The 19,001-nt window shown below is 47.8% G+C and overlaps 1 protein-coding gene across 2 annotated transcripts in view; it reads left to right on the top strand.

The window, feature by feature from the left end:
* The window catches only part of ATN1 (atrophin 1), a 70,405-nt gene extending 54,969 nt beyond the window's left edge, over positions 1-15,436 (top strand). The window contains exons 9-10 of one of the 2 annotated variants that reach the window (XM_040361202.1): positions 1,685-1,865; positions 14,355-15,436. In XM_040361202.1, coding sequence (XP_040217136.1) covers positions 1,685-1,865; positions 14,355-14,388 — 215 coding nt within the window. In that variant the 3' untranslated portion in view covers positions 14,389-15,436. Of the gene's footprint in view, positions 1-1,684; positions 2,239-14,354 lie in introns of those variants that run through there. The other variant, XM_040361201.1, reaches the window with a different exon arrangement.
* The last annotated feature ends 3,565 nt before the right edge of the window (positions 15,437-19,001 follow it).

Genomic DNA, 19,001 nt, shown 5'->3' with positions numbered 1-19,001 from the left:
GCAGTGCAGTTGACAAAGTAACAGATTCTCTGAAGGCCACGCCTCTAATGTTTTGGTAGACCAGACCCAGCAGTAGACATGTGCACTACCGAAAAATGTGTTCGTTTTAGTTTTCGTTACATTCGTTTGTTTGTTTTTTTTGCATTTTTCCAAAATTCCGAAATTCTGTAAATTCTGACATTCTGAAATTCGATAATTCCGAATTCTGGAATTTGGAAATTCGAAAATTTGGAATTTCGGAAATTCAAAAATTCTGATATTTGGATTTAACAGAATTTCCGAATTTGGAATTATCGCATTTCCGTATTTCTGAATTTACAGAATTTCAGAATTTCCGAAAAATGCAAAAAAAACTAATGTAACGAAAACTAAAACGAACACATTTTTGGGAATTTCAGAAAAATGCCAAAAATGTCACGTATTTTCACATTTACGAATTTTCAGAAAATCTGAATTTCAGAAGATTGGAATTTTCGGGAATTTGGAATTTTCGGGAATTTGGAACGTTCGAGTTTCTGATTTTCTAATCTCCGATTTTCAAATTTTGGCATTTCGAATTATGGAAACTTTGAATTTTCGAAATTCCAAAATTCCCGAATTTCCGTAAATCGCAAATTGAAAAGTTCGTAAATTCGTAAATTGAAAAGTTTTGAAATTCGTAAATTGTAAAATTCGTAAATTCCAAATTGAAAAATTTGTAAATTGATAAGTTCGTAAATTCGTAAATTGAAAAGTATGTAAATTCGTAAATTCGTATATTTGGAAATTCGTAAATTTGGAAATTCGTAAACTGAAAAGTTCGTAAACTGAAAAGTTCGTAAACTGAAAGGTTCGTAAGTTCGTAGTTTGAAAAATTCGTAAATTTGAAATAAAAAAATTCGTAAATTCGTAAATTGAAAAGTTTGGAAATACGCAAATTGTAAAATTTGAAAATTCCAAATTGAAAAATTCGTAAATTGAAAAGTTCGTAAATTCGTAAATTGAAAAGTTTGTAAATTTGTAAGTCTGTAAATTCGTAAATTCGTAAATTCGTAAATTTGGAAATTTGGAAATTCGTAAATTTGGAAATTCGTAAACTGAAAAGTTTGTAAATTGAAAAATTCGTAAATTCGAAATGAAAAAATTTGTAGATTCGTAAATCTAAAAATTCATAAATTCGTAAATTAAAAAGGTTCGTAAATTCGTAAATTTAAAAATTTGGAAATTCGTAAATTGAAAAGTATGGAAATTCGTAAATTTGTAAATTCGGAAATTCAAAAGTATGGAAATTTGTAAATTTGTAAATTTGGAAATTTGTAAATTTGTAAACTGAAAAATTCATAAATTTGTAATTTAAAAAATTCGGAAATTCGAAATGAAAAAATTCGGAAATTCGGAAATTAAAAAATTCCGAAATTTGGAATTTTCGAGTCTCTGATTTTGGAATTTCGAATTATCGAAACTGTGAATTTTCGAAATTCCAAATTTCTGAAATTTAAATATTCCGAAATTCCAAAATTCACGAATTTCCGTAAATTCGTAAATTGAAAAGTTCGTAAATTCGTAAATTGTAAAATTCGTAAATTTGGAAATTGAAAAGTTTGGAAATGTGAAAATTTGTCAAAATTCGTAAAAAAAACCTCAATATCTGAACATTGTGTTGTTATTGATATGAGATGAACTGACGGGCTCTTCTTTCTATCAGCCTCCCCCTACAGAGACCTCCCCTCCTCCCTGTCCAACCCGCTCTCCGCCGCTCACCAGCTGCAGGCCATGCACGCGCAGTCCGCGGAGCTCCAGCGTCTGGCCCTGGAGCAGCAACACTGGCTGCAAGCCCATCACCCCCTGCAGGGAGTGCCCCTCCCCGGGCAGGAAGACTACTACAGGTACAAAGCGACCGCTCACTGTCCTGCTCCACCTCGTCATCCCAGGAAATAAAAAACAAAAAACAAACAAAAAAAACAAAAACAAATCTCTGATCTCCACGTCTCCATGAATTTATTTAGGTCATTTTACATTTCCAGAAGGGCAGGTATTACACCAAATCGGAAATCTTGTCCTGGACTATCCTTCACAGAAGTGTACCTATTGGTTGACTCCTCCCCTTTATGTATGATGTCATGGAGTTGTCATCAGGGAATATTTAGCACAGAAAAGCGGTACGGTCGGCTAAACCTGAACTCCAAGCAGATATAAAAATCCACCAATCCAGAGAGTTCTGTAATTAATATACATCATTAAAGGTTTTATTTAATCCAAGTACCTGAATCTGACTTGGTGTCGGCCCAATACAGCAGAGCTCAGACTGGGGGGTGGGGGGGAGAAGCAGCACAAAGAGCCAATTAGCTGTGCAGAAACATGCTGACAGGAGGAGAGAGCAGAGAGACCAGCTCATCTGTCTGCTGCTTCTCCTTTCACTGTCCAATCACAGGCTGTGGGGAGGGACAAGACCCGTGTAAGTACCTGATTCTGACCTGGTATCAGCCCTGTGCAGCAGAGCTCAGACTGGGGAAAAGAGAGGCAGCGGCAGGAGCGAATTCGCTGACAGGAGGAGAGAGCAGAGAGAAGAGCTCTTCTGTCTGCTGCCCCTCTTTTCACCGTCCAATCACAGGCTGAGGCTGGGAGAAGACCTGCAAGTGTTAATAAATTCTGGGCCGTCTTTAATATTGATTGGACCCTGAGCAAACATTTTCTTGGGCCCCACCCCCTCCATACATTTTGGGTCTCCACCTGCCTGCACCCCATGGACTGGGGGGTGAGGGGGGGCCCATCAATAGACAGAGGATCCTAAGACTCCCGGGATCAGTGCTGGGGGGAGGGGAGGGTGTGATCAACGGCAAAGCTGACTTTTTTACCGATAGGGGTTTACACTGACCACCAATGTAATAGGGGTTTACACTGCATGACCACCAATGTAATAGGGGTTTACACTGCATGACCACCAGGCCCGGACTGGGACAAAAAATAGGCCCGGGCATTTTTGATTGAGCAGCCCATGACATGCTAACCGGCACCTCCGGCTGAGAACATGCGGGGAGGTGGAGAGCACTGGTGGGTGGTTGAGAGCACTGGGGGGTGGCAGAGAGCATGGAGGGAGTTGGAGAGCACTGGGGGGGGGTGGCAGAGAGCATGGGGGTGGTGGAGAACACTGGAGGGGGGTGGCAAAGAGCACTAGGGGGGGTGGCAGAGAGCATGGGGGAGGTGAAGAGCACTAGGGGGTGACAGGGAGCATTAGGGGGTGGCAGAGAGCCCTGGGGGGTGGCAGAGAGCACTGGGGGGGAGGCAGAGAGCACTGGGGGGGTGGCAGAGAGCATGGAGGGAGGTGTAGAGCACTGGGGGGTGGCAGAGAGCACTGGGGGGGTGGCGAAGAGCACTGCGGGGTGTGGCAGAGAGCACTGGGGGGGGGTGGCAGAGAGCACTGCGGGGTGTGGCAGAGAGCACTGGGGGGGGGGTGTGGCAGAGAGCATGGAGGGAGGTGGAGAGCACTGGGGGGTGGCAGAGAGCACTGGGGGGAGGTTGAGAGCACTGAGGGAGGTGGAGAACCCTGGGGGGTGGCAGAGAGCCCTGGGGGGGGTGGCAGAGAGCATGGAGGGAAGTGGAGAGCACTGGGGGGTGGCAGAGAGCCCTGGGGGGAGGTGGAGAACCCTGGGGGGTGGCAGAGAGACCTGGGGGGAGGTGGAGAACCCTGGGGGGTGGCAGAGAGCCCTGGGGGGGTGGCAGAGAGCACTGGGGGAGTCGGAGAGCCCTGGGGGGAGTTGAGAGCACTGGAGGGGAGGTTGAGAGCACTGGGGGGTGGCAGAGAGCACTGGGGGGTGGCAGAGAGCACTACGGGGGAAGGCAGAGAGCCCTGGGGGGTGGCGGAGAGCCCTGGGGGGTGGCAGAGAGCACTGGGGGGAGGTTGAGAGCACTGAGGGGTGGCAGAGAGCACTGGGGGGGGGTAGAAGAGAGCACTGAGGGGTGGCAGAGAGCACTGGGGGGGTAGCAGAGAGCATCGAAGGAGGTGGAGAGCACTGGGGGGGAGGTTGAGAGCCATGGGGGGTGGCAGAGAGCACTGGGGGGTGGCAAAGAGCACTGGGGGGTGGCAAAGAGAACTGGGGGGTGGCAAAGAGAACTGGGGGGTGGCAGAGAGCACTCGGGGGTGGCAGAGAGCATGGAGGGAGGTGGAGAGCACTGGGGGGTGACGGAGAGCTCTGGGGGAGGTTGAGAGCCATGGGGGGAGGGTGAGAGCACTGGGGGGTGGCAAAGAGCACTGGGGGGTGGCAAAGAGAACTGGTCGGCTCTGGCTCCTCCCCCTCGCAGTCACACCCCACGGCCGTGGAGAGGCCGAAGGCTTCTCATCTAGCTCCTCCCCCTCGGTGTTTACTTCCACCCGGGCGGCCGCGGAGAGGCTAGATGAGCGGCGCGGCTTGTGCCCCGCGGCTTGCAGCCTGGCGGCATCTCGGTGGGCGTATGCCCGGTTTGCCCGATGGCCAGTCCGGGCCTGATGACCACCAATGTAATAGGGGTTTACACTGACCACCAATGTAATAGTAGCATTCATAGTAACTATCGATGTAAGGAGGGGGACTAGTTGCCACTAGTGTGAATAAAAGGATTGCACACCAAGCCTTAATGTAATAGGAGCATTCACAGTGACCACCAATGTAAGGAGGGATTTACACCAGCCAATAGTGTGAATGAAAGAATTCTACACCAAGTCCCAATGTATTGAGAAGATTTACACTGACCACCAATGTAATGAGGGATTACACTGACCACCAATGTAATGAGGGATTTACACTGACCACCAATGTATTGAGAAGATTTACACTGACCACCAATGTAATGAGGGATTTACACTGACCACCAATGTAATGAGGGATTTACACTGACCACCAATGTAATGAGGGATTTACACTGACCACCAATGTAATGAGGGATTTACACTGACCACCAATGTAATGAGGGATTTACACTGACCACCAATGTAATGAGGGATTTACACTGACCACCAATGTAATGAGGGATTTACACTGACCACCAATGTAATGAGGGATTTACACTGACCACCAATGTAATGAGGGATTTACACTGACCACCAATGTAATGAGGGATTACACTGACCACCAATGTAATGAGGGATTTACACTGACCACCAATGTAATGAGGGATTTACACTGACCACCAATGTAATGAGGGATTTACACTGACCACCAATGTAATATCGGTTTACACTGACCACCAATGTAATGAGGGATTTACACTGACCACCAATGTAATGAGGGATTACACTGACCACCAATGTAATGAGGGATTTACACTGACCACCAATGTAATGAGGGATTTACACTGACCACCAATGTAATGAGAAGATTTACACTGACCACCAATGTAATGAGGGATTTACACTGACCACCAATGTAATAGGGGATTACACTGACCACCAATGTAATGAGGGATTACACTGACCACCAATGTAATGAGGGATTTACACTGACCACCAATGTAATGAGAAGATTTACACTGACCACCAATGTAATGAGGGATTTACACTGACCACCAATGTAATGAGGGATTTACACTGACCACCAATGTAATGAGGGGATTTACACTGACCACCAATGTAATGAGGAAATTTACACTGACCACCAATGTAATGAGGGGTTTACACTGACCACCAATGTAATGAGAAGATTTACACTGACCACCAATGTAATGAGGAAATTTACACTGACCACCAATGTAATGAGGGATTTACACTGACCACCAATGTAATGAGGGATTTACACTGACCACCAATGTAATGAGGGATTTACACTGACCACCAATGTAATGAGGGATTTACACTGACCACCAATGTAATGAGGGATTTACACTGACCACCAATGTAATATCGGTTTACACTGACCACCAATGTAATGAGGGATTTACACTGACCACCAATGTAATGAGGGATTTACACTGACCACCAATGTAATGAGGGATTACACTGACCACCAATGTAATGAGGGATTTACACTGACCACCAATGTAATGAGGGGATTTACACTGACCACCAATGTAATGAGAAGATTTACACTGACCACCAATGTAATGAGGGATTTACACTGACCACCAATGTAATGAGGGATTACACTGACCACCAATGTAATGAGGGATTTACACTGACCACCAATGTAATGAGGGATTACACTGACCACCAATGTAATGAGAGATTTACACTGACCACCAATGTAATGAGGGATTACACTGACCACCAATGTAATGAGGGATTTACACTGACCACCAATGTAATGAGGGATTACACTGACCACCAATGTAATGAGGGATTTACACTGACCACCAATGTAATGAGGGGATTTACACTGACCACCAATGTAATGAGGGATTTACACTGACCACCAATGTAATGAGGGATTTACACTGACCACCAATGTAATGAGGGATTACACTGACCACCAATGTAATGAGGGATTTACACTGACCACCAATGTAATGAGGGATTACACTGACCACCAATGTAATGAGGGATTTACACTGACCACCAATGTAATGAGGGATTACACTGACCACCAATGTAATGAGGGATTTACACTGACCACCAATGTAATGAGGGATTTACACTGACCACCAATGTAATGAGGGATTACACTGACCACCAATGTAATGAGGGATTTACACTGACCACCAATGTAATGAGGGATTACACTGACCACCAATGTAATGAGAGATTTACACTGACCACCAATGTAATGAGGGATTTACACTGACCACCAATGTAATGAGGGATTTACACTGACCACCAATGTAATGAGGGATTTACACTGACCACCAATGTAATGAGAGATTTACACTGACCACCAATGTAATGAGGGATTTACACTGACCACCAATGTAATGAGGACATTTACACTGACCACCAATGTAATGAGGGATTTACACTGACCACCAATGTAATGAGAGATTTACACTGACCACCAATGTAATGAGAAGATTTACACTGACCACCAATGTAATGAGGGATTTACACTGACCACCAATGTAATGAGGGATTACACTGACCACCAATGTAATGAGGGATTTACACTGACCACCAATGTAATGAGGGATTACACTGACCACCAATGTAATGAGAGATTTACACTGACCACCAATGTAATGAGGGATTTACACTGACCACCAATGTAATGAGGGATTTACACTGACCACCAATGTAATGAGGGATTACACTGACCACCAATGTAATGAGGGATTTACACTGACCACCAATGTAATGAGGGATTACACTGACCACCAATGTAATGAGAGATTTACACTGACCACCAATGTAATGAGGGATTTACACTGACCACCAATGTAATGAGGGATTTACACTGACCACCAATGTAATGAGAGATTTACACTGACCACCAATGTAATGAGAAGATTTACACTGACCACCAATGTAATGAGGGGATTTACACTGACCACCAATGTAATGAGGGATTTACACTGACCACCAATGTAATGAGGGATTTACACTGACCACCAATGTAATGAGGAAATTTACACTGACCACCAATGTAATGAGGGATTACACTGACCACCAATGTAATGAGGGGATTTACACTGACCACCAATGTAATGAGGGATTTACACTGACCACCAATGTAATGAGAAGATTTACACTGACCACCAATGTAATGAGGAAATTTACACTGACCACCAATGTAATGAGAAGATTTACACTGACCACCAATGTAATGAGGAAATTTACACTGACCACCAATGTAATGAGGAAATTTACACTGACCACCAATGTAATGAGGAAATTTACACTGACCACCAATGTAATGAGGGATTTACACTGACCACCAATGTAATGAGGGATTTACACTGACCACCAATGTAATGAGGGATTTACACTGACCACCAATGTAATGAGGGATTTACACTGACCACCAATGTAATGAGGGATTACACTGACCACCAATGTAATGAGGGATTTACACTGACCACCAATGTAATGAGGGATTTACACTGACCACCAATGTAATGAGGGATTTACACTGACCACCAATGTAATAGGAGCATTCACAGTAACCATTGAAATAATTGGGCTGCCCTACACCTTGGCACCCTAAACCCCCCCCCCCCCCCCCGCTAACCTCTGCCCCCCCAAACCTCCCCCATCCTCTCCATACCAACCTCCCCCCCCCACACACACTTAACTCTACCCGCCTCCTCTGCTCATCGTTGCCCCGCCTTCCTCACCTCCATACATCCCCCTCCTTGATCACCCGCGCCCCCCAAACTGTGATTCCTTCTCTGCCTACCTCTGCACACCCCCCCCGTACCACCCTGGGGAGGAAAAGAGGGACACGGGGACTTTGTTCTGAGGGGCGGTCCCTCCAAATCCGGGAGAGTTGGGTGCTATGAGTTACATATGCATGGCGGTTATTTACATGTAAACACAGGGGCCTGCAGGTGAGTCTTCTGTACACAACAATAGGGCAGAGCTGGGCAGCATCATCAGCAGCACTTCACACGGAGATATCGGGACACAGCACTGGACTAAACCTGCGAGGGTCAAGGGAATTTAAAGCGGGATAGTGTGGGGCAGCTTCTTTGGGACCCCACAACACTGACAGGGCCCATTTTGCCCCTCTGCTTTAAAGACGGCCCTGACTAAATTGTAGCTTTAAAACCCTTCCCGCCATCTTCCAGAAGCATCTCAATCATGTCATCTATGTGATTGGCTCCGCCCCCCCCCCCCAGTGGTCACATGACTGAGAGCCCACCCTGCTGGCTCCCGATCACAAATAGAGACTGAGAGCCCGCCCCCCTTTCCCAATTAGGGCCCACCCACCTCACACTGCACATGTGCAGCTACAATCTTCCATGCAAATCAACCAATGACAGCCTTCTCTAATTCTGGGTGGAGCCAAGCCCATGGAAGGTCCGCCTCCCGAGGCTACTCTTAGCTGCACTGTGCAAAACCACAAATGTCATTCACATCCGCTGACCAACCAATTAGGTGTGGCGGCTGCATTGGTTTTCTTTTTTTTTCTGTTTTCACCTGGTGATCTGGCCAGTAACACACCTCTTGTATTAGAGCGCCTCCCCCCCCCCCCCCCACTCTGGATGAAGATGCACAGGAGGCACAGCAGCATTGTTAGTCTGAGAGGGGCGTGTTAGACGTACTAGCAGATTTAGCTACGCCAACACATTGAAGCCAAACTCCCGGCTCACGCTTTATAATCCGTTACAGCAAATGTTTTATTTTATTTTTTTGTTTGGGGGATAAAGGTTTTATCATTGTAAGCACCCCTGTCAGTGGGAAATGGTTTTCTCTCATCCGAGGAATAAACTGATACATTCTGCTGGAGAGATTGTTCTTTTGAAAAAAAAAAAACAGACTTGCTGGCCGGATCACCAGAAGGAAATCAAGGAAGGAAAGCCTAAAGAAAGTGAAGGCAGCCGCCCCACCTGAGAATTGGAAAGAAATGGGTTCAAATCTCGGGTCCGGGATCCGCAAACCCATCGGTCACGTGACTGGAATCTCCGTGTGATTCGTGTATTTCCTCCAACCAGTGGGAGGCGTCCTGGAATAGAGACCGCCCACTGCTGCCCTCTCTCCTTGTGCAGAGGGGGACTGGTCTTGTCTCCGCCCCCCTCCTGTAGTGGGTGGGGCCAGTTGGATCCCGCCCACAGCTCTGCTCAGGTAATGTACAGCACAGTGATGATGTCACCGCTACTTTTACCGGGTAATATCTGGGTTGGTGAAGGCGTTAGGCGCTGGCAGAGTGGATTTCTATCCTCTGAGGAACAATATATGAGGATTGAAGGTTCTGTGCCCCGGAGTTCAGCTTTACCAGTCACCAGTCTGGGAGGAGGAGGGGGGGCAAGCAGATAATTCCTTCTGTATACATGCTGGCGCCATGTTTGTATGAGACACTCTATGAGACACTCCGTGTTTGTATGAGACACTCTATGTTTGTATGAGACACTCTATGGGGCACTCCATGAGACACTCTATGTTTGTATGAGACACTCTATGGGGCACTCCATGAGACACTCTATGTTTGTATGAGACACTCTATGGGGCACTCCATGTTTGTATGAGACACTCTATGGGGCGCTCCATGAGACACTCTATGTTTGTATGAGACACTCTATGGGGCACTCCATGAGACACTCTATGGGGCACTCCATGAGACACTCTATGTTTGTATGAGACACTCTATGGGACACTCCATGAGACACTCCATGTTTGTATGAGACACTGGGACACTGGCTCCATGCTTGCATGGGACACTCCATGAGACACTTCATGAGACACTCTATGAGACACTTCATGAGACACTTCATGAGACACTCTATGAGACACTTCATGAGACACTTCATGAGACACTCTATAAGACACTTCATGAGACATTTCATGGGACACTCCATGAGACACTTCATGAGACACTCTATGAGACACTTCATGAGACACTCCATGAGACACTCCATGAGACACTTCATGGGACTCTCCATGAGACACTCCATGAGACACTCCATGAGACACTTCATGGGACTCTCCATGAGACTCTCCATGAGACACTCCATGAGACACTCCATGAGACACTTCATGAGACACTCTATGAGACACTTCATGGGACACTCCATGAGACACTTCATGGGACACTCCATGAGACACTCCATGAGACACTCCATGAGACACTTCATGGGACTCTCCATGAGACACTCCATGAGACACTTCATGGGACTCTATATGAGACACTTCATGGGACTCTCCATGAGACACTTCATGGGAAACTCCATGAGACACTCCATGAGACACTTCATGGGACTCTCCATGAGACACTTCATGGGACTCTCCATGAGACACTCCATGAGACACTTCATGGGACTCTCCATGAGACACTTCATGGGACTCTCCATGAGACACTTCATGGGACACTCCATGAGACACTCCATGAGACACTTCATGGGACTCTCCATGAGACACTCCATGAGACACTTCATGGGACTCTCCATGAGACACTTCATGGGACTCTCCATGAGACACTCCATGAGACACTTCATGGGACTCTCCATGAGACACTTCATGGGACTCTCCATGAGACACTCCATGGGACACTTCATGGGACTCTCCATGAGACACTTCATGGGACTCTCCATGCTTGTATGGGACACTCCATGCTTGTATGGGACACTCCATGTTTGTATGAGACACTCTATGTTTGTATGGGACACTCTATGTTTGTATGGGACACTCCATGCTTGTATGGGACACTCTATGTTTGTATGGGACACTCCATGCTTGTATGGGACACTCCATGTTTGTATGAGACACTCTATGTTTGTATGGGACACTCTATGTTTGTATGGGACACTCCATGTTTGTATGGGACACTCTATGTTTGTATGGGACACTCTATGTTTGTATGGGACACTCCATGTTTGTATGGGACACTCCATGTTTGTATGAGACACTGGGACACTGGCTCCATGCTTGCATGGGACACTCCATGGGACACTCCATGAGACACTCCATGAGACACTCCATGAGACACTCCATGAGACACTCCATGTTTGTATGAGACACTGGGACACTGGCTTCATGCTTGCATGGGACACTCCATGGGACACTTCATGGGACACTCCATGAGACATTTCATGGGACACTCCATGGGACACTCCATGAGACACTTCATGAGACACTTCATGAGACACTCCATGAGACACTTCATGAGACACTCCATGAGACACTCCATGAGACACTTCATGGGACACTCCATGAGACATTTCATGGGACACTCCATGGGACACTCCATGGGACACTCCATGAGACATTTCATGGGACACTCCATGGGACACTCCATGAGACACTTCATGAGACACTTCATGAGACACTTCATGGGACACTCCATGAGACACTTCATGGGACACTCCATGAGACACTCCATGGGACACTTCATGGGACACTCCATGAGACACTCCATGGGACACTTCATGAGACACTTCATGAGACACTTCATGAGACACTTCATGGGACACTCCATGAGACACTCCATGAGACACTTCATGAGACACTCCATGAGACACTTCATGGGACTCTCCATGAGACACTTCATGAGACACTTCATGGGACTCTCCATGAGACACTTCATGGGACTCTTCATGAGACACTTCATGGGACACTCCATGCTTGTATGGGACACTTCATGCTTGTATGGGACACTCTATGCTTGTATGGGACACTCCATGTTTGTATGGGACACTCCATGTTTGTATGGGACACTCCATGCCTGTATGGGACACTCCATGCTTGTATGGGACACTGGATCCATGCTTGGATATGGACACTCCGTGTTTGTTTGGGACATTGGGAGACTCCATTGGGACACTGGCTCCATGCTTGATTGAAATACTCCATATTTTTATGAGACACTGGCTCCATGCTTGAATGGGACACTCCATGCCTGTATGGGATACTCCATATGGGACACTCCATGCCTGTATGGGACACTCCATGCCTGTATGGGACACTCCATATGGGACACTCCATGCCTGTATGGGACACTCCATGCCTGTATGGGACACTCCATGCCTGTATGGGACACTCCATGCCTGTATGGGATACTCCATGCCTGTATGGGATACTCCATGCTTGTATGGGACACTCCATGCTTGTATGGGACACTCCATGCTTGTATGGGACACTCCATGCTTGTATGGGACACTCCATGCTTGTATGAGACATTGGCTCCATGCTTGAATGGGACACTGGCTCCATGCTTGAATGGGACATTGGCTCCATGCTTGTATGGGATACTCCATGCTTGTATGAGACATTGGATCCATGCTTGAATGGGACACTGGCTCCATGCTTGTATGGGATACTCCATGCTTGTATGAGACATTGACTCCATGCTTGAATGGGACACTGGCTCCATGCTTGTATGGGATACTCCATGCTTGAATGGGACACTGGCTCCATGCTTGAATGGGACATTGGCTCCATGCTTGTATGGGGTACTCCATGCTTGTATGAGACATTGGCTCCATGCTTGAATGGGACACTGGCTCCATGCTTGTATGGGATACTCCATGCTTGTATGGGACACTGGCTCCATGCGTGTATGGGACACTGGCTCCATGCTTGTATGGGACACTGGCTCCATGCTTGTATGGGACATTGGCTCCATGCTTGTATGTGACATTGGCTCCATGCTTGTATGGGACGCTGGCTCCATGCTTAAATGGGACACTGGCTCCATGCTTGTATGGCATACTCCATGCTTGTATGGGATACTCCATGCTTGTATGTGACATTGGCTCCATGCTTGTATGGGTCATTGGCTCCATGCTTGTATGGGACGCTGGCTCCATGCTTGTATGGGACATTGGCTCCATGCTTGTATGGGATATTCCATGCTTGTATGGGATACTCCATGCTTGTATGGGATACTCCATGCTTATATGGGACATTGGCTCCATGCTTGTATGGCATACTCCATGCTTGTATGGGATACTCCATGCTTGAATGGGACACTGGCTCCATGCTTGTATGGAATATTGGCTCCATGCTTGTATGGGACACTGGCTCCATGCTTGTATGGGACACTGGCTCCATGCTTGTATGGGACACTGGCTCCATGCTTGTATGGAATATTGGCTCCATGCTTGTATGGGACACTGGCTCCATGCTTGTATGGGACGCTGGCTCCATGCTTGTATGGGACGCTGGCTCCATGCTTGTATGGGATACTCCATGCTTGTATGGGACATTGGCTCCATGCTTGTATGGGACACTGGCTCCATGCTTGTATGGGACATTGGCTCCATGCTTGTATGGGACATTGGCACCATGCTTGTATGGGATACTCCATGCTTGAATGGGACACTGGCTCCATGCTTGTATGGAATATTGGCTCCATGCTTGTATGGGACATTGGCTCCATGCTTGTATGGAACATTGGCTCCATGCTTGAATTGGACATTGGCTCCATGCTTGAATGGGACGCTGGACAGTCCTAAGAGTGGTGAATAGGAAAGGGAGATATAAATGAGAAAATATTAGCCATATCCATACACTATATCATCATTATTATTATTATTTCCTTGCAATCCACGTGTATCTCTCATAGATCTTCCCATTTTTCTCTTTATCGGTAATTCCTTCTCGCTCTCAAGGCACAGCGATCTCTGCGCATGTTGTAGGAATTACCAGCCTATGTACCGGGTGGCAAGTCTGAAAAATGAAAAAAGAATCTAATATGTACTTGGATAGAGCTCTATATCTGCTTGGTCAGGTCTGCATGCCTTTTTTTTTTTTGATGATATGCTGTCCTCCATAAGACATTAAGAACAGTTCCCCCGTTTTTTGTGCTGTTGTTGTTTTCCAGTCATTTGAAGAAAGAAACTGACAAAACCCTGTAGTGAAGTCCCGGGGGTCGGAGGTCATCTCACAGCTTGCAGGCATCTGACTGGACAAGGCAAGATGACTTCAGAGCTCCTGAGATCTGACCCTGGTCCTCGCCGAGAGGGGCAACTAATTCAATGTGACCAAAAAAAAACGACACCCAAGATATGCAGACTGGCAGCGGGGGAGTTCAGAGAGACTTCCTAAAGGACAAACTCTGATCCACCTCCCCCCCATCCCCTTCCCCCCCACCACACCACCTACCATGACCTACCCCATGGCACTTGCCTCTTGGAGTGAGACCGACTACAAAAAAAAAAAATGGCCGTCGTGCCGAAAAAAAAGAGAATGCTGCTCAATGAGATAACGGATGCCCTGCTGCAAGGAGACGGCCCTTGGGTGACCTACTGCTTCCTGAGACTCCCCCCTTCCCGAATCCTGAGACTCCCCCCTTCCCGAATCCTGAGACGCCCTTGTGACAGTTAAGACGCACTACGACCTTCAGAGACGCACAGGAAGTACACTGTGAGAACTCGCGCAGATGGACCCTGCCCTTGATGGACAGAAGCACTTGTGACCTTGGGGGGGTGGGGGGGGGGAGAAATTGGCTGGAAGGGACAGACTCTCTATCGTGAGACTCCTCAATTGAGGCCGAGAGGCTCCCGCTGACCGAGCGACGCTCTGCACCTGGAGTGGACGCGCGTTTGTAGAGAGAGTGACGGCCCGCCCCCCGTGATCCTGACATCTCACGGACCGTATTTTTTATTTTTATTTTTTGTATGTAACGTGTCACTAATGGTGTGTTTGGCTGTGTGTGACAGAAGCTTCACACTCTCCTCCTGGGTGGCGTGTGTGTAACTAGAAAAAAAAAACGCGTGTACCGGCCGTGGCACTTGTAGGTGGTTGGCGGTTAGAATCATCTGTGGTTGCAACATGTCCTTCCTGGGGAAGCCCACCAAGGAAAAAGCCAACAAGCCAATCTACATAACGGTCAGACGTAGTAGGCACTGAGCCATTCACTAAGGGTCCATCCAGACCTGTCCATTCCGGTGCGTTGGGGCGGGGGGGATAAAAAATCTGGGGTAAGTGCTTGTTTATGCCTAGGGCTCCTCGCTTCCCCAGTGGCTGGCGCTCTTCTCTTCCACCTGAAACACCAGGTGGTTGGTTGTGTCTCTACATCAGGGCCATCTTAATGCAAGGGCACTCCTGGGCAAGGCAATCTTGCATTACATCATGCTTGCCAACCATCCCGGATTTGCCGGGACAGTCACGCTTTTTACTTAACTGTCCCAATATTGTCATGTCCTGGGAAGCGTCCCAGAAACTATAATGTGCCCTCCTGATCCAAGTATTGTGCCCACCTGACCCTCACCCCCCCCCTGTACTGTGCACTTCTGCATTCTCCCCTGTACTGTGCCCTTCTGCATTCCCCCTGTACTGTGCCCTTCTGAATTCCCCCCTGTACTGTGCCCTTCTGCATTCCCCCCTGTACTGTGCCCTTCTGCATTCCCCCCTGTACTGTGCCCTTCTGCATTCCCCCTGTATTGTGTCCTTCTACATTCTCTCCTGTACTGTGCCCTTCTGCATTCCCCCTGTACTGTGCCCTTCTGCATTACCCCCCTGTACTGTGCCCTTCTGCATTCCCCCCTGTACTATGCCCTTCTGCATTCTCTCCTGTACTGTGCCCTTCTGCATTCCCCCCCCCTACACTGTGCCCTTCTGCATTCCCCCCCTGTACTGTGCCCTTCTGCATTCCCCCCTGTACTGTGCCCTTCTGCATTCCCCCCTGTACTGTGCCCTTCTGCATTCCCCCCTGTACTGTGCCCTGCTGCATTCCCCCCTGTACTGTGCCCTGCTGCATTCCCCCCTGTACTGTGCCCTGCTGCATTCCCCCTTTACTGTGCCCTTCTGCATTCCCCCCTGTACTGTGCCCTTCTGCATTCCCCCCTGTACTGTGCCCTTCTGCATTCCTCCCTGTACTGTGCCCTTCTGCATTCCCCCCTGTACTGTGCCCTTCTGCATTCCCCCTGTACTGTGCCCTTCTGCATTCTCCCCTGTACTGTGTCCTTCTGCATCCCCCCCTCCCGTACTGTGTCCTTCTGCATCCCCCCCTGTACTGTGCCCTTCTGCATTCCCCCCTGTACTGTGCCCTGCTGCATTCCCCCTTTACTGTGCCCTTCTGCATTCCCTCCTGTACTGTGCCCTTCTGCATTCCCCCTGTACTGTGCCCTTCTGCATTCCCTCTGTACTGTGCCCTTCTGCATTCCCCCCTGTACTGTGCCCTTCTGCATTCCCCCCTGTACTGTGCCCTTCTGCATTCCCCCCTGTACTGTGCCCTTCTGCATTCCCCCTGTACTGTGCCCTTCTGCATTCCCCCCTGTACTGTGCCCTTCTGCATTCCCCCTGTACTGTGCCCTTCTGCATTCCCCCCTGTACTGTGCCCTTTGTGTTGACTAGTCTTTAACTTATGGAATGTTTTCCTTTTGTAAAATCGATTTTATTGAAAGTACCAGTATATGTTTAATTCTATCAACTATTTCTTGAAAGTAGGTGTGTAAATTAGGGCTAGCTAGTAGGGCCCCCAGGGCATTACTTTGTCCAAGGGCCCATGATGATATTAAGATGGCCCTGCTCTACATCCTCGTGTACCATACAGGCCCATTGGCCCCTCGGCATTGTACTTGATAACGTTAGAGTGCCTGAATTTGCTGGAGAGCCTTAGAGAAGAGACCGCAGGGCCACTTGCATAGCATGGAGGGAGCCCACAGGAGTGATGGATTAGGTACTGTACGTTAGGCCTGGTTTGCAGTTGGGGGGAGGGGTTGTAAAAATAGACAGGTGAGCCAGCAGTGTGTTTGGTTGTGATGCTTTACAGGCAGGCTGTCCCCCACCAATGGGGTCTCCCTTCGGGGGGATCCCCACCTAGTACTTGGCTTGGCCTTGCTTAGGCAGGCCCTCCTGAAGAAAGGGTTTTGCCTAGTTTTTGCTGGGTGAACCACGAATACCACAGTCCATGTCAGGAGACTTGTGTCCCAGGGGATTGGGGCCACGGTCTTTTCTCTTTGGAAGAGGACCATGTGTATACCCTGTGCACATTTTTGTGTGCTCGCCTTATTTTTGCACCTGCTATTTGGCAGGACTGATTCTAGGGTCACAGACGCCTGGTTGCAGAAATATTTCTGGCGCCCCCCTACATGGTCACAGACTGCAGACATAGCACAGGAGATTCTCAGAGACTGCAGACATAGTACAGGAGATGATCAGAGACTGCAGACATAATACAGGAGATGGTCAGAGACTGCAGACATAATACAGGAGATGATCAGAGACTGCAGACATAGCACAGGAGATGATCAGAGACTGCAGATATAATACAGGAGATGGTCAGAGACTGCAGACATGATACAGGAGATGATCAGAGACTGCAGACTTAGTACAGGAGATGATCAGAGACTGCACACATGATACAGGAGATGATCAGAGACTGCAGACATAATCCAGGAGAGGAAACACAGTGGTCGCGGCACAGTCTCTCCTCCTCTGATCCGCTCCTGTCAGTTGCCGGTGGAGAGAGCTTCCTCTGGACACAGACAAAAAGATGAGGAGGAGGCGGAAGGGGAGCACTCTTGCGCTTTCAGCGCCCCCACCTATGCGGCGCCTGGGTGCGCTGCACCCCGTGCACCTGCCCAGGATCGGCCCTGCTGTTCGGTTTTGAGTGAGCTCACTGCACCGCAAAGCTTAGGAAAAAAAAAAGTAAAAGGCAGTACCGCCACCAAATGCAATCTATTTAAGTGATTTATTTAGGGCTGTGCTGCAACCAAAGTCGAATGCTAGGCTCAAAAAAAGAAAACGGGAATTCAGGACGTGACAGTATTGCCTACTGAACATCTGTCAGTGCCCCCCCCCCCCCCCTTGCTGGGGCAAGTGTAAACAAGCATTTAAAGTCCTTTTTGATGGTAACCCCAGGCATAAACAAGAGTTAAATCCTTGTGAGTGTTGAGAGAGCTCCACCGCAAAGGAGTACTTTTCCTATCTTTGGACTTCAGCTTTAAGGCAGCCCATTCAAATGATTGGGCCGACAACACACTATAATGGGCCAAAAAATTGGACATGCACCATTTTTTCCCAACTCTATGGACCATGGTCACGAGTATGTTGTAGCAATATGTTGGGGGGGCTCCTTGAGGATGAGTTATGTTATATTAATGTGCCGGGGTGCCATTGCAATGTGTTAAAGCATTTTCCCGTAACACACCACCCTGGAGAGGTCTGGATGGGTCTTGGGAGACGCCACATCAGAAATGAGTGTTTGGCACCCTGAAGGGAAAATGAAAACTGGGAGCCCATTTATGAAACTGAAGCCCCCGCTTTGTTCTCATTATCTTCATCATATTTATAAACGTATTTTCGCAGTCTTTCCAAAGTATAGGTGAAAAATAACATTCTGTTGTCTTCTCTGATACTTCCAAGTTCTCCAAGTCAACTGAACTCAATTTGGTGGATCTACAAAGCCCATTCCAAATGGCACCTCAACATCACTTGAGGTTAATTTGATTTCTTTTCTATCTTATCTGTTAATTTCTATGGGTGTTCCTTATCTGTAGAAGCCCCCCAGCCATCAAGAGGCTTC

The sequence above is a fragment of the Rana temporaria genome, chromosome 8, assembly GCF_905171775.1.
Source record: "Rana temporaria chromosome 8, aRanTem1.1, whole genome shotgun sequence".
NCBI classification, from domain to species: Eukaryota; Metazoa; Chordata; class Amphibia; order Anura; family Ranidae; genus Rana; species Rana temporaria.
This window is presented reverse-complemented; position numbering and strand designations above follow the sequence as displayed.